The following is a 15,119-nucleotide window of genomic DNA, read 5'->3' as shown; positions in this document are numbered from 1 at the left end:
CAACATCAGCACATTGTCTGTCGTTAATCCTGCAGGTAATTATATCTAACTAAAACCGTCTGTCATGTTAGCGCTTCATTATGAAACCTGCTATTTTTACCTGTAAACGTGAAATTATTACTTGTCACGTGTAATATGACGAGAGACAGCGTCTGACTGGTTTATAGGCTGCACGCCTCCTCCCTGTCTGAGAAGTGTTCTCCACAGCAGAGTCACTGCAATCAGTCAGAAAGATTGCATATCCTTCCTGAAAAAGTACATATGCTTATTTTTCTGCAAAAAATGGTTATTGTCAAAGTGTATGGTTGCAGAATAGCACAATGCACAGTTCCACTGAACTTGACTTTCTCCATTTTTAATTGGCCACTGTATTTGTACGTACTTTTGAATGGTCAACTCACATATTCATGTGAGTTAAAATCAATATTTTTAATTACTATTAGAAACATTTGAACTTTCTTGCATAATTGTCATATAATAATGCATCTTGTATTGTGTGTTTATTTTTACATCCCATCCATCCCATCCATTTTCTACCGCTTATTCCCTTTGGGGTCGCGGGGGGCGCTGGAGCCTATCTCAGCTACAATCAGTAGAAGATTAATTTTATTTCTATATTATAGTTATTTTCGTAACAAATTTTTTTTTTCTGGGCACCTCCCCTGGGCCGTGGCACCATTTCGAGGCTGTGGGCCTCTTAAGACTTAAGCCCTCACTGTTGGATTTGTACACTTAAGTTTTAAACTAAACAACAATGATACTAATTTTTTAACCGATTTTCCTACTGTTATATATGGGTCTCCATTTAAGTATAATATCTGAGTGTATGTATTTTATTGTACTGTTTTGGTCTGATTTTGGTGTTGTCCAACTTTTATGTACCGTATTTTCCGCACTATAAGCCGCCCCGGGTTATTAGCCGCACCTTCAATGAATGGCATATTTCAAAACTTTGTTCACCTATAAGCCGCCCCGGGTTATAAGCCACGCCTACGCTGCGCTAAAGGGAATGTCAAAAAAACAGTCAGATAGGTCAGTCAAACTTTAATAATATATTACAAACCAGCGTTCTAACAACTCTGTTCACCCCCAAAATGTAATGTGCAAATGTGCAATCACAAAAATAGTAACACTCAAATTAGTGCAGAGCAATAGCAACATCAATAACTCAACGTTGCTCGAACGTTAATGTCACACAACACACAAAATAAACATTTAAAGCTCACTTTCTGAAATTATTCCTCATCCATAAATCCCTCGAATTCTTCTTCAGTGTCTGAATTAACAAGTTGGGCGAATACGGCATCCAAAATGGCCGGCTCCGTCTCGTCGAAGTCATCAGAGTCGCTGTTGTTGTCCAGCAGTTCCGTGAATCCTGCCTTCCGGAAAGCTCGGACCACAGTTGAGACTGATATATCCGCCCAGGCATTTACAATCCACTGGCAGATGTTGGCGTATGTCGTCCGGCACTGTCTCCCTGTCTTAGTGGCGCAGGTCATCTTGTTGCTTCCTCTACTTACGCACCATTTATGTTCAATTCTCTTGCTGCTGCTCTATTTCCGTGTTCTACTGCGTGACTTATTGCCTTGAGTTTGAATTCTGCGTTGTACGCGTGTCTCTTAATAGGAGCCATTTTGTGGTCTTTACAGATGTAAACACACAAATGAAATGAAACGTAATATCCGCGCGCTTCTTCTTCTACGGGGGCGGGTGCTTACCTTGGTGGTTGCTTACAGTAGAAGAAGAAGCGCTTCCTCTTCTACGGGGAAAAAAGATGGCGGCTGTTTACCGTAGTTGCGAGACCTTTATGAAAATGAATCTTAATATTAATCCATATATAAAGCGCACCGGGTTATAAGCCGCACTGTCAGCTTTTGAGAAAATTTGTGGTTTTTAGGTGCGGCTAATAGTGCGGAAAATACGGTACACAACCCAAAACCAGTGAAGTTGGCACGCTGTGTAAATCGTAAATAAAAACAGAATACAACGATTTGCCTCCTCTCTGAGCTGCCACCTTACCGTGGTAGAGGAGTTTGCGTGTCCCAATGATCCTAGGAGCTATGTTGTCTGGGGGCTTCCATGCCCCCTGGTAGGGTCTCCCAAGACAAACAGGTCCTAGGTGAGGGATCAGACAAAGAGCAGCTCGAAGACATCTATGGAAATGCAAGAACCGAGACTCAGATTTCCCTCGCCCGGACGCGGGTCACCGGGGCCCCCCTCCGGAGCCAGGCCCGGAGTTGGGGCACGATGGCGAGCGCCTGGTGGCCGGGCCTGTCCCCATGGGGCCCGGCCGGGCACAGCCCGAAGAGGCAACGTGGGTCCCCCCTCCAATGGGCTCACCACCCATAGCAGGGGCCATAGAGGTTGGGTGCAATGTGAGCTGGGCGGCAGCCGAAGGCAGGGCACTTGGCGGTCCGATCCTCGGCTACAGAAGCTAGCTCTTGGGACGTGGAACGTCACCTCGCTGGGGGGGAAGGAGCCTGAGCTAGTGCGAGAGGTAGAGAAGTTCCGGTTGGATATAGTCGGACTCACCTCAACGCACAGCAAGGGCTCCGGAACCAGTTCTCTCGAGAGGGGCTGGACTCTCTTCCACTCTGGCGTTGCCAGCAGTGAGAGGCGACGGGCTGGGGTGGCAATTCTTGTTTCCCCCCGGCTCAGAGCCTGCACGTTGGAGTTCAACCCGGTGGACGAGAGGGTAGCTTCCCTCCGCCTTCGGGTGGGGGGGACGGGTCCTGACTGTTGTTTGCGCTTACGCGCCAAACAGCAGCTCAGAGTACCCACCCTTTTTGGATTCACTCGAGGGAGTACTTGAGGGTGCTCCCCCGGGTGATTCGCTCGTTCTACTGGGGGACTTCAACGCTCATATTGGCAACGACAGTGAAACCTGGAGAGGCGTGATTGGGAAGAATGGCCGCCCGGATCTGAACCCGAGTGGTGTTTTGTTATTGGACTTTTGTGCCCGTCACGGATTGTCCGTAACGAACACCATGTTCAAGCATAAGGGTGTCCATATGTGCACTTGGCACCAGGACACCCTAGGCCGCAGTTCTATGATCGACTTTGTAGTTGTGTCATCGGATTTGCGGCCTCATGTTTTGGACACTCGGGTGAAGAGAGGGGCGGAGCTTTCTACCGATCACCACTTGGTGGTGAGTTGGCTGCGATGGTGGGGGAGGATGCCGGATAGACCTGGCAGGCCCAAACGCATTGTGAGGGTTTGCTGGGAACGTCTGGCAGAGTCTCCTGTCAGAGAGAGTTTCAATTCCCACCTCCGGAAGAACTTTGAACATGTCACGAGGGAGGTGCTGGACATTGAGTCCGAGTGGACCATGTTCCGCACCTCTATTGTCGAGGCGGCTGATTGGAGCTGTGGCCGCAAGGTAGTTGGTGCCTGTCGTGGCGGTAATCCTAGAACCCGTTGGTGGACACCGGCGGTGAGGGATGCCGTCAAGCGGAAGAAGGAGTCCTATCGGGTTCTTTTGGCTCATGGGACTCCTGAGGCAGCGGACAGGTACCGACAGGCCAAGCGGTGTGTGGCTTCAGCGGTCGCGGAGGCAAAAACTCGGACATGGGAGGAGTTCGGGGAAGCCATGGAAAACGACTTCCGGACGGCTTCGAAGCGATTCTGGACCACCATCCGCCGCCTCAGGAAGGGGAAGCAGTGCACTACCAACACCGTGTATGGTGCGGATGGTGTTCTGCTGACCTCGACTGCGCAAGTTGTGGATCGGTGGAGGGAATACTTCGAAGACCTCCTCAATCCCACCAACACGTCTTCCTATGAGGAAGCAGTGCCTGGGGAATCTGTGGTGGGCTCTCCTATTTCTGGGGCTGAGGTTGCTGAGGTAGTTAAAAAGCTCCTCGGTGGCAAGGCCCCGGGGGTGGATGAGATCCGCCCGGAGTTCCTTAAGGCTCTGGATGCTGTGGGGCTGTCTTGGTTGACAAGACTCTGCAGCATCGCGTGGACATCGGGAGGTGTACCTTTGGATTGGCAGACCGGGGTGGTGGTTCCTCTCTTTAAAAAGGGGAACCGGAGGGTGTGTTCTAACTATCGTGGGATCACACTCCTCAGCCTTCCCGGTAAGGTATATTCAGGTGTACTGGAGAGGAGGCTACGCCGGATGGTCGAACCTCGGATTCAGGAGGAACAGTGTGGTTTTCGTCCTGGTCGTGGAACTGTGGACCAGCTCTATACTCTCGGCAGGGTCCTTGAGGGTGCATGGGAGTTTGCCCAACCAGTCTACATGTGCTTTGTGGACTTGGAGAAGGCATTCGACCGTGTCCCTCGGGAAGTCCTGTGGGGAGTGCTCAGAGAATATGGGGTTTCGGACTGTCTGATTGTGGCGGTCCGCTCCCTGTATGATCAGTGTCAGAGCTTGGTTCGCATTGCCGGCAGTAAGTCGGACACGTTTCCGGTGAGGGTTGGACTCCGCCAAGGCTGCCCTTTGTCACCGATTCTGTTCATAACTTTTATGGACAGAATTTCTAGGCGCAGTCAAGGCGTTGAGGGGATTCGGTTTGGTGGCTGCAGGATTAGGTCTCTGCTTTTTGCAGATGATGTGGTCCTGATGGCTTCATCTAGCCAGGATCTTCAGCTCTCACTGGATCGGTTCGCAGCTGAGTGTGAAGCGACTGGGATGAGAATCAGCACCTCCAAGTCCGAGTCCATGGTTCTCGCCCGGAAAAGGGTGGAGTGCCATCTCCGGGTTGGGGAGGAGATCTTGCCCCAAGTGGAGGAGTTCAAGTACCTCGGAGTCTTGTTCACGAGTGAGGGAAGAGTGGATCGTGAGATCGACAGGCGGATCGGTGCGGCGTCTTCAGTAATGCGGACGCTGTATCGATCCGTTGTGGTGAAGAAGGAGCTGAGCCGGAAGGCAAAGCTCTCAATTTACCGGTCGATCTACGTTCCCATCCTCACCTATGGTCATGAGCTTTGGGTTATGACCGAAAGGACAAGATCATGGGTACAAGCGGCCGAAATGAGTTTCCTCCGCCGGGTGGCGGGGCTCTCCCTTAGAGATAGGGTGAGAAGCTCTGTCATCCGGGGAGAGCTCAAAGTAAAGCCGCTGCTCCTCCACATCGAGAGGAGCCAGATGAGGTGGTTCGGGCATCTAGTCAGGATGCCACCCGAGCGCCTCCCTAGGGAGTTGTTTAGGGCACGTCCGACCGGTAGGAGGCCACGAGGAAGACCCAGGACACGTTGGGAAGACTATGTCTCCCGGCTGGCCTGGGAACGCCTCGGGATCCCCCGGGAGGAGCTGGACGAAGTGGCTGGGGAGAGGGAAGTCTGGGCTTCCCTGCTTAGGCTGCTGCCCCCGCGACCCGACCTTGGATAAGCGGAAGAAGATGGATGGATGGATGGACAACGATTTGCAAATCCTTTTCAACATGTGTCCATTTGAATAAACTGCAAAGACAAGATATTTAATGTTGGAACTGAGAAACTTAATTTTTTTTTTGCAAATAATCATTAACTTAGAATTTAATGGCAGCGACACATTGCAAAAAAAATTGGTACAGGGGCATTTTTACCACTGGAGGTATCACATTTCCTTTTAACAACACTCAGTTAACGTTTGGGAACTGAGGAGACCAATTTTTTAAGCTTTTCAGGTGGAATTATTTCCCATTCTTGCTTGATGGAAAAGTCCGGGATCTCCGTTGTGGTATTTTAGGCTTCATAATGCGCCACACATTTTCAATGGGAGACAGGTCTGGACTACAGGAGGGCCTGTCTAGTGCCCGCACTCTTTTACTATGAAGCCACGTTGATGTAACACGTGGCTTGGCATTGTCTTGCTGAAATAAGCAGGGGCGTCCATGAAAAAGACGTTGCTTGGATGGCAACATATGTTGCTCCAAAACCTGTATGTACCTTTCAGCATTAATGGTGCCTTCACAGATGTGTAAGTTACCCATGCCTTGGGCACTAATACACCCCCATTCCATCACACATACTGGCTTTTCAACAGCTTTGAACTACAACAGATGGTTCTTTTCCTCTTTGGTCCAGAGGACACGATGTCCACAGTTTCCAAAAACAATTTGAAATGTGGACTCGTCAGACCACAGAACACTTTTCCACTTTGCATCAGTCCATTTTAGATGAGCTTGGGCCCAGCGAAGCTGGCGGCGTTTCTGGGTGTTGTTGATAAAGGGCTTTCGCTTTGCATAATAGAGTTTTAACTTGCACTTACAGATGTAGCGACAAACTGTAGTTACTGACAGTGGTTTTCTGAAGTGTTCCTGAGCCCATGTGGTGATATCCTTTACACACCGATGTCGCTTTTTGATGCAGTACCGCCTGAGGGATCAAAGGTCACGGGCATTCATCGTTGGTTTTCGGTCTTGCCGCTTACGTGCAGTGATTTCTACAGATTCTCTGAACCTTTTGATGATATTACGGACCGTAAATAATAAAATTATGTTCTTAAACCGTTCCACAATTTGCTCACGCATTTGTTCACAAAGAGGTGACCCTCGCCCCATCCTTGTTTGTGAATGACTGAGCATTTCATGGAAGCTGCTTTTATACCCAATCACGGCACCCATCTGTTCCCAATTAGCCTGTTTACCTGTGGGATGTTCCAAATAAGTGTTTGATGAGCATTGCTCAACTTTCTCAGTCTTTTTTGCCACTTGTGCCAGCTTTTTTGAAACATGTTCAATCATCAAATTTTCCAAATGAGCTAATATTTGCCAAAAAATAAAGGTTTACCAGTGCGAACATTAAATATCTTGTCTTTGCAGTTTATTCAATTGAATATAAGTTGAAAAGGATTTGCAAATCATTGTATTCTGTTTTTAGTTACGATTTAAACAACGTGCCAACTTCTCTGGTTTTGGATTTTGTACATGTGTTTTTTTTAATAGTGGACTTTTTGTATGTACCATCAACCCGCCAGTCACTGCAGGTGGAAATTAGCCTTTGCAACAACCTAGCATATATACATTTTATGTCTATTACTGTGCATTTTCCCATGTAACATAAAGTACAAATATAAATTAAATAAATACATTGATTCGCTTATCGATTTAATTTAACCAAATTGTTATGTAGAATCAGGCCCTGCGATGAGGTGGCGACTTGTCCAGGGTGTACCCCGCCTTCTGCCCGATTGTAGCTGAGATAGGCTCCAGCGCCCCCCGCGACCTCAAAGGGAATAAGCAGTAGAAAATGGATGGATGGATGGGTTATGTAGAATCAAATATAGAATCGGAATCATGAAATTCTTATCAATACCCATCCCTACTTGTTCCTATCGTCGCAACGTTTGAAAATGAGTCTCTGTTACGTTTCGGTGTGGGTGTTGTTGGTCTGGACCCCTGGATGCAGAAACGGCAGGCGAAGTGCAGATACACATGTATTTAATGACAAAAACAAAAATAATGCACAGGAAGCATATGGAACGCTATGAAGCATGGAAGTACAAAGCACAATGATCCAGGTGTGTCCTGATTGCCAATCAGGAACAGGTTAGGGAGCCAGCGCTTGAACAGAAGTAGAGGCGAACAGGAAATGGAACAAAAATAAAACCACTGGACAGTGTTGCGTTTTGGACCAGTTGTTCCTCCCAGGGAATTCAAGTCACAAGTCGCTCCCAAGCTCTTTACGACACTTAAAGCTGAGTAGAAAAACCACCAGAGACAGAATAGGTATTTTGTAATATATTTGCAAAGCTTTGCATATACATTGAGACCAGTCCAGCATAGAACATTCAATCGCGCCGTCAAGATGGTCTGCCCCCCCCGAAAAACCCTCTCCCCTCTTAAGTCTCTCTCTCTCTCCCTCGCAGTCATGTCCCTCCAGCCAAAACACATGCCCATTGTCCTCCGCACCTGGGAATAAGGCTAGATAAGAGAAAGGAGTATCTCTCTTTCTTACATTCCTCATTCAAGGTTAAGCACACAGTTTTTGCAGACAACCAAAAGACCACAATTGGAAGAAAAACACTAGCTGTGTTGTAATATGATTATGAAGAAAAAGAAGTAACACTTAAATTCGGATATATGTAAATATCTGCCTCCGACAACAGGAATTAAAACAAAGTACCAAAAAGTAATAATGATTGTCGTGAGAGATCAGGACAGTCTCCAGCTTTTGGATCATAGGACAAAGTACCCAGACACAAGCATACCAAATTACATAAAAAGAACCAATACAAATTACTACAAAAGAACAAAGTGCTTTTGGGCAGCTCTCAGTAGATGCAAGTGTACCTAAATTTGTGTCTGGTGAATATCCAGCTAGACAGAAATGCAGCATGAGCGCAACCCAAAATATTGTCAACTCCGTGGAGACCGTAAGACAACGACAGTGAAAAGCCCTGACATTCAACAGATGGGACGCCCATCAGGTAGGAGTTCAAAGCAGAGCATCCTCTGGAAGTACGAACCGAGCTGGCGGGTGTGCGGCACGGCCAAGGAGAGCGAGAGAGGCGAGGGGAGAAGAAGAAGTGATGAGATGCCGGCAAAGTGAGTGAAACACAATAGATATCAAATAAGAGCGAGAAGGGAAGGGAAAGAAGACAGACAAGGGATGTGTGGGGTAGATCGCAGGTGGCAAGATGCAACGACGACGACATCATCATCACAACATACCTTGGTGCAGATCAGTCCTGTAGCGCTGGAGTCAGACATGTTTCTCTTGCCAGCGCTCCCCCCCACCACCCAGAGAAGGTGGAGCCCTCCCCCCGACAGTTGTTACCATCAGTATAAGAGCTGGCATTGCTGCGTTGCCTCAACACTCATTTTCCTATACAAAATTGATGCAATGACTGCAAAGCTGCTGCGTGTGCACCAGTGCAGCATCAGCTCCACCCTGATAGATCATCAAGCATCACACGTTGCTTGTCCGGGCTTTTTTTTTTTTTTTTTTTTTTTAAAGCTTTTTGCAGCCAACCTTTTATAAAAAACTGGCCTGGTGTCTCATCTTTCGACTGGGCACAGAGGGAGAACTTCTATAAATAAGAAGGAACAAAGACTGAGCCCTTATGTAAGCTACTGTAAGTTCAAAGATGATGACAAAAAACTGTGGAAGGGAGGGAGTCGCGTCTGTGTTTATCATTCGTCTGCCGTTAGTGATGCACAATTTGGCATAAACTGGGAGAAGGATTACAAATGAAAGATAAACAAAGCAAGTGTGATAATCTGGCCACCATGAGACACTGGAACAGCTGTCATGTGCTTTGGCGAGATTCTATGTAAATCTTTTCAGAATGATCAACATTATGCCAAAGATATGTGACATTTGTTTTGAATAATCGTTATTTGTTACTGGAGCATATGGCCGATTCCACCATTTGCATCCCCAGGAAACAAAATGCATACACAATAAAATGAACAGTAAATAATTAGCAAAGTGATTTGATATTTACTAAATAGGATTTAAAAGATTTCCTTTACCACTGGAAAAATAACACTTGTTGCATTTCACTGCTATAGTGAAATAATAAACAGTTAAATATAATAAAATGTTAAATGCTCAGTGTCCTTGTGGTTAGAGTGTCCGCCCTGAGATCGGTAGGTCGTGAGTTCAAACCCCGGTGGAGTCATACCAAAGACTATACAAATGGCACCTATTACCTCCCTGCTTGGCACTCAGCATCAAGGGTTGGAATTGGGGGTTAAATCACCAAAATGATTCCCGGGCGTGGCCACCGCTGCTGCTCACTGCTCCCCTCACCTCCCAGAGGGTGAACAAGGGGATGGGTCAAATGCAGAGGACACATTTTACCACACCTAGTGTGTGTGTGACTATCATTGGTACTTTAACTTTAACTTTAAACATCCATCCATCCATCCATTTTCTACCGCTTATTCCCTTCGGGGTCGCGGGGGGCGCTGGAGCCTATCTCAGCTACAATCGGGCGGAAGGCGGTGTACACCCTGGACAAGTCGCCACCTCATCGCAGGGCCAACACAGATAGACAGACAACATTCACACTCACATTCACACACTAGGGCCAATTTAGTGTTGCCAATCAACCTATCCCCAGGTGCATGTCTTTGGAAGTGGGAGGAAGCCGGAGTACCCGGAGGGAACCCACGCAGTCACGGGGAGAACATGCAAACTCCACACAGAAAGATCCCAAGCCCGGGATTGAACCCAAGACTACTCAGGACCTTCGTATTGTGAGGCAGACGCACTAACCCCTCTTCCACCGTGCTGCCAACTTTAAACATTATACAATAAAATAATTATTGTATACAATGGTATACAATAATTGACATTCTTCAAAAGTGTTACATGTTTGACATATTTATGTGACACATTATCCCAACTATACTTAAAGTTTTTTTGTTTTTTTTTAAATACCACTTTTGTGTTTTTAGGTTTTCACTCAGTTGTGTTACCTGAACACATTACCCGCTCTTAAAAATGTAGAATATTGAAAAGGTCAAATGATTCATGATTCACAGGAAGGCCAAAAGTAAGCTCACTCGTTAATTCTATGTATATTTAAACTATATAGGGGGTGTAAAATCTCAGCACAGTCATGACATCAAAATATTTTTAAAAGTAATTTATTCTTAAAATATAATTATTTTTTAATTATTGTAATTTAGTATGAACATACTAGCGTGAATACAATGTGGATGTGTTTCATGTATTTGCAAATTTTATGCTAGAAACTCACTCCTGTTTCAAGATATATATCGTTAGAATTTTATCGATCGAACTCCGATCTTCCTTACCAATACCAACATTAATCTGTACTCTGATGGTGCTGTATGAAATTCTAGTGAAATCTGTGATGGCCCTGCGATGAGGTGGCGACATGTCCAGGGTGTACCCAGCCTCCCGCCGAGTGCAGCTGGGATAGGCACCCCAGCGAGGGACAAGTGGTAAAAAATGGATGGATGGATGGATAACGATGTGAAAAGATGATAACAGATCTAAGTTATAAATCTTTTGGTTTCTGATGTACAACCCCTGGAAAAAATGATATACATTTTTAGATCAAGCATAGTGAAAAAAATAATTGAATCATTCAATTCTGAGGTAAAAAATTGAATAATAAAAAACAAAAACAAAAAATTCCAACTCACCACTAGTACTTTGTTGCACTCATACTTGCCAACCCTCCCGGATTTTCCGGGAGACTCCCGAAATTCAGCGCCTCTCCCGAAAACCTCCCGGGACAAATTTTCTCCCGAAAATCTCCCGAAATTCAGGCGGAGCTGGAAGCCACGCCCCCTCCAGCTCCATGCGGGCCTGAGTGACGTGTCAACAGCCTGTATTCACGTCCGCTTTCCCACAATATAAACAGTGTGCCTGCCCAAACACGTTATAACTGTAGAATGATCAAGGGCGAGTTCTTGGTTTCTTATGTGGGTTTATTGTTAGGCAGTTTCATTAACGTCCTCCCAGCGCGGTAACAACACACAACAACAGCAGTCATGTTTTTGTCTACCGTAAAGCAGTTCGTCTGCCGTAAACAGCAATGTTGTTGAAATATATTGAGTTGGAGGCAATAACCAGGCGAGATGATGAAGTACGTCTCTTTACTGTAGACTTCAGAACAGACTCACACACTTGACGTCAAGTGCGCAACACCACGTAAATCGTTGGCCAACCAAAAAGTAACCCCAGTACGCTATAGCCAACATTCACCAGGAGATGGCAACAGACAAACATAGATCACTCTATGACATTCCTCCCCTTTTAGAAATGTAGAAGTTACTGAAAAGAATTAAACAACCCAACCAAAAAATGCAGCAGCTCAATTAAAAAACTGTACTTAAGCCACATTTTTTTTTTTTTTTTTTTTAGTAATGAACTCTTAACCCTCATTTGTAAACAATAACATGCTTATTATACAAACAGTATTTGTACACCTTTAACACAGATTTTTATACTGTCTTCAGGGATTCAGTTTTTTTTGGTGGTACTCGAAACCTTTCTGGGTACCTGCGAAAGGGTGTTCAGCATGGTTAGAAAAATAGTGACAGAGAATAGAACAAGGATGGACAATTCAACCCTTAACTCAACAATGAGTAGATGAGTGTTATGTGTGTGTATATGTGTAAATAAATGAACACTGGAATTCAAGTATTTCTTATATTTATATATATATATATATATATATATATAGATATATATATATATATATATATATATATATATATATATGTATATATATATATATATAATAAAATAAATATATATATAGCTAGAATTCACTGAAAGTCAAGTATTTTATATATATATATATATATATATATATATATATATATATATATATATAAATATAAGAAATACTTGAATTCCAGTGTTCATTTATTTACACATATACACACACATAACACTCATCTACTCATTATAGTATATAATGAGTAGATAATATATATATTATATATATATATATAATAATATATATATATATATATATATATATATGAAATACTTTACTTGGTGAATTCTAGCTGTAAATATACTCATCCCCTCTTAGCCACGCACCCAACCACGCCCCCTCCCCACCCCGGCCACGCCCCCCCACCCTCCCGAAATTGGAGGTCTCAAGGTTGGCAAGTATGGTTGCACTACCTCTGGCTTTTATACTAGCTTGCAGTCTCCGACGCATGTACTTAACAAGTGACAACAGTACTCTTTATCAATATTTAACCAACTTTCTCTGATTGCTGCTGTCAGAACAGCTTTGCTGGTTGGAGTCTTATCATGGATCGATATTGGATGCTATTTGCAGGCCGTAACATTGACCTTATGTATCTTTCTTCATGTTCTTCTTGATATGCAGTGATCTTTTCAAATTACCGTAAGTGTTGAACTATACAAAGTATTTCAATGGTTGGAATCTGCGCTTTTGCATTATATATTAGTTACTATGGTAATCTAAGTCACATCAGCTCAGACCAAGTACTGTGTGGGTGGGGAGCGTTTCCCCAGAGTGTTTCCAGAGCGGCCAGCCTAAAATGCGGGTGTCAGGGACAGACGCGGAAGGAGATTTTTACAGCTAAGTTCTAAAGCTTAGTGATATATCAGTTATATCAGATTGTAGGTGGGATTTCCCCCCCCTTTCGTGTTCATATTTTCCTTTGTTTGTTGCATTTTTGTTGCGTTTCACTTGATTGTAAAATATGTTGATCGACAGGGGGTGTGACGTTCCAATGTTGTCAATATTCAGTGTTGTATCGGTCATAGTTAATATTGTAAATCCCACATTCTTTATTTTCATGTACCTTCTGGGTGTCTCATTCAGTAAAAAAACGTAAAGTTTTTTAAGGCGGTCTGTCATAACGTTTTTAGCATTCAATCAGACATTATTGTGAGGTTTTGTATCAGTGTTACTAAAAATCATATATACCAGCCCCCAGACACATTTTTTTCTCTAAATTTGGCCCCCCGAGTCAAAATAATTTTCCCAAGCTTATTCTAGGGGTTGTATGGACTATAGAACGCACAGGTATAAAGCCACACCCATTAGATTTTAGAAAAAGAAAAAATTAATCCATATATTAGCCACAGCTATATAGGTTGTGGAATGAGTTATTTACACAGAAAGATTTTGTAAATGTTTATTTACCTTGATTGTTTCAAAACAAAGTCCTTAACACGGCAGTAAAACGGCTGATAAAACAGTTAATAATACTAACAAAGACACTTGTAAATGTGTTAGCATATTAGCTAATGGTAACAACAATAGCTTCATTACATTACGATAGCAAGTACAAATATGTATGAAAACACTCCACAGATATCACATATCGGACTGTTAACTAAGTAAGAATTGTTTTAGTTATACTGTAAAACTTAAAAACGTTTGGAGTGATGAATGAAGGATCCATAAGAGTAGAACGCTACGGACGATTAGAAGACGGAACTGTGGTTCAACAGCAAGAAACACTGCAGGGAACTCACCCAGCAGTACCTGCAGTGAGCAAACTGTTCCAAAAGAGGGCGCCATAGCACAACCGATAACACACCATTTCAGTGTATTTGCATGTGTTCAATGAAAACTATTTGCATAATGGCCGTCAGCGAAGAAAAATCCATAAATTAGCCTCACAGTTTTAAAAGCTGCAAGGTTCAAAGCTTAGGAAAAAAAGTAGCAGCTTATAGTTCGGAATTTACATCAAGCCACGGGGAAATTTATGCTGCCACACTGTTAAAAATAGTTTTTTTTTAGTTTTTTGTTACATGAAAACAGTTTTTTTTAACATGAAAACAGATTTAAGTGATATATTGTATGAATGGACACAGGGTGTCCCTAGGTTTGAAGAACAGGGTGGGCGGGGGTTAGCCCCCAGGAGGTTCCTGTGATGAGAGTGCGCGATCAAAAAATGTTTGCTGTTGCAAGATGTTTTCACCCACAACTTTTGTCTGGGTGTAGTGAAGTTAAATTTGCCAGCAAGCACACGAGTCAAGAGTCTCTTCACTCATCTTTGCACTGATGTATGCATTGACCTGATCACTGACTGTACAACAACCATGCCACCTTTCAGGTTAAGGTAAAGGAGCATGTGTGATAAAAACAAATCGCGAGATTAATCTGCATTTATACATGACTAATGCCATTATTTTTTGCGATTAATCACATGCGTTAATGCATTACATTTGACAGGCCTTATCTATATAGTATTAAAAAAATGTTGTAGTCTTTCAATTCAACATCTGACGATATAACCTATGTACAGTAATAATAGACAAAAACTATGGATATATATTTGTCAGGCATTTATTAACATGTGCACACAATGGTTGAAACCACAACAAATCAGTTTCGTCCAATGATGCATCAACATTTAAAAGCCAGCCTATGACAACACAGAAGGGCGTAATTGGAACAGAAACCCACGTTTTAGCTAGTGGATTAATACGTGCTGACTCCTTAAGCTAAATAGATATATTATATTGCCAAAAGTATTTGGCCACCTGCCTTTACTCACATATGAACTTGAAGTGCCATCCCTTGGAATTGTCCAAAATGTTTTGGTATTCAGGAGCATTCAAAGTTCCTTTCACTGGAATTAAGGGGCCAAGTCCAAGTCCTGAAAAACAACCCCACACCGTTATTCCTCCTCCACCAAATTTCACACTCTGCACAATGCAGTCCAAAATGTAGCGTTCTCCTGGCAAACCTCCAAACCCAGACTCG

The 15,119-nt window shown here is 43.9% G+C and overlaps 1 protein-coding gene across 2 annotated transcripts in view; it reads right to left on the bottom strand.

Annotated features, from left to right (window-relative positions):
- cacnb3b (calcium channel, voltage-dependent, beta 3b) overlaps positions 1 to 8,701 on the bottom strand; it is a 36,754-nt gene extending 28,053 nt beyond the window's left edge. For both annotated transcript variants that reach the window (XR_009817906.2, XM_061986800.2), the window contains exon 1: positions 8,602 to 8,701. Coding sequence is in view for 1 of the 2 variants with exons in the window: in XM_061986800.2 (XP_061842784.2) it covers positions 8,602 to 8,640 (39 nt within the window). In the remaining variant the exon portion in view is untranslated. The remainder of the gene's footprint in view (positions 1 to 8,601) is intronic.
- Positions 8,702 to 15,119: the final 6,418 nt, after the last annotated feature.

The sequence above is a fragment of the Nerophis lumbriciformis genome, linkage group LG01, assembly GCF_033978685.3.
Source record: "Nerophis lumbriciformis linkage group LG01, RoL_Nlum_v2.1, whole genome shotgun sequence".
NCBI lineage: Eukaryota > Metazoa > Chordata > Actinopteri > Syngnathiformes > Syngnathidae > Nerophis > Nerophis lumbriciformis.
Note: the sequence above shows the minus strand (reverse complement) of the source record. Positions and strands in the feature narration are given on the sequence as shown.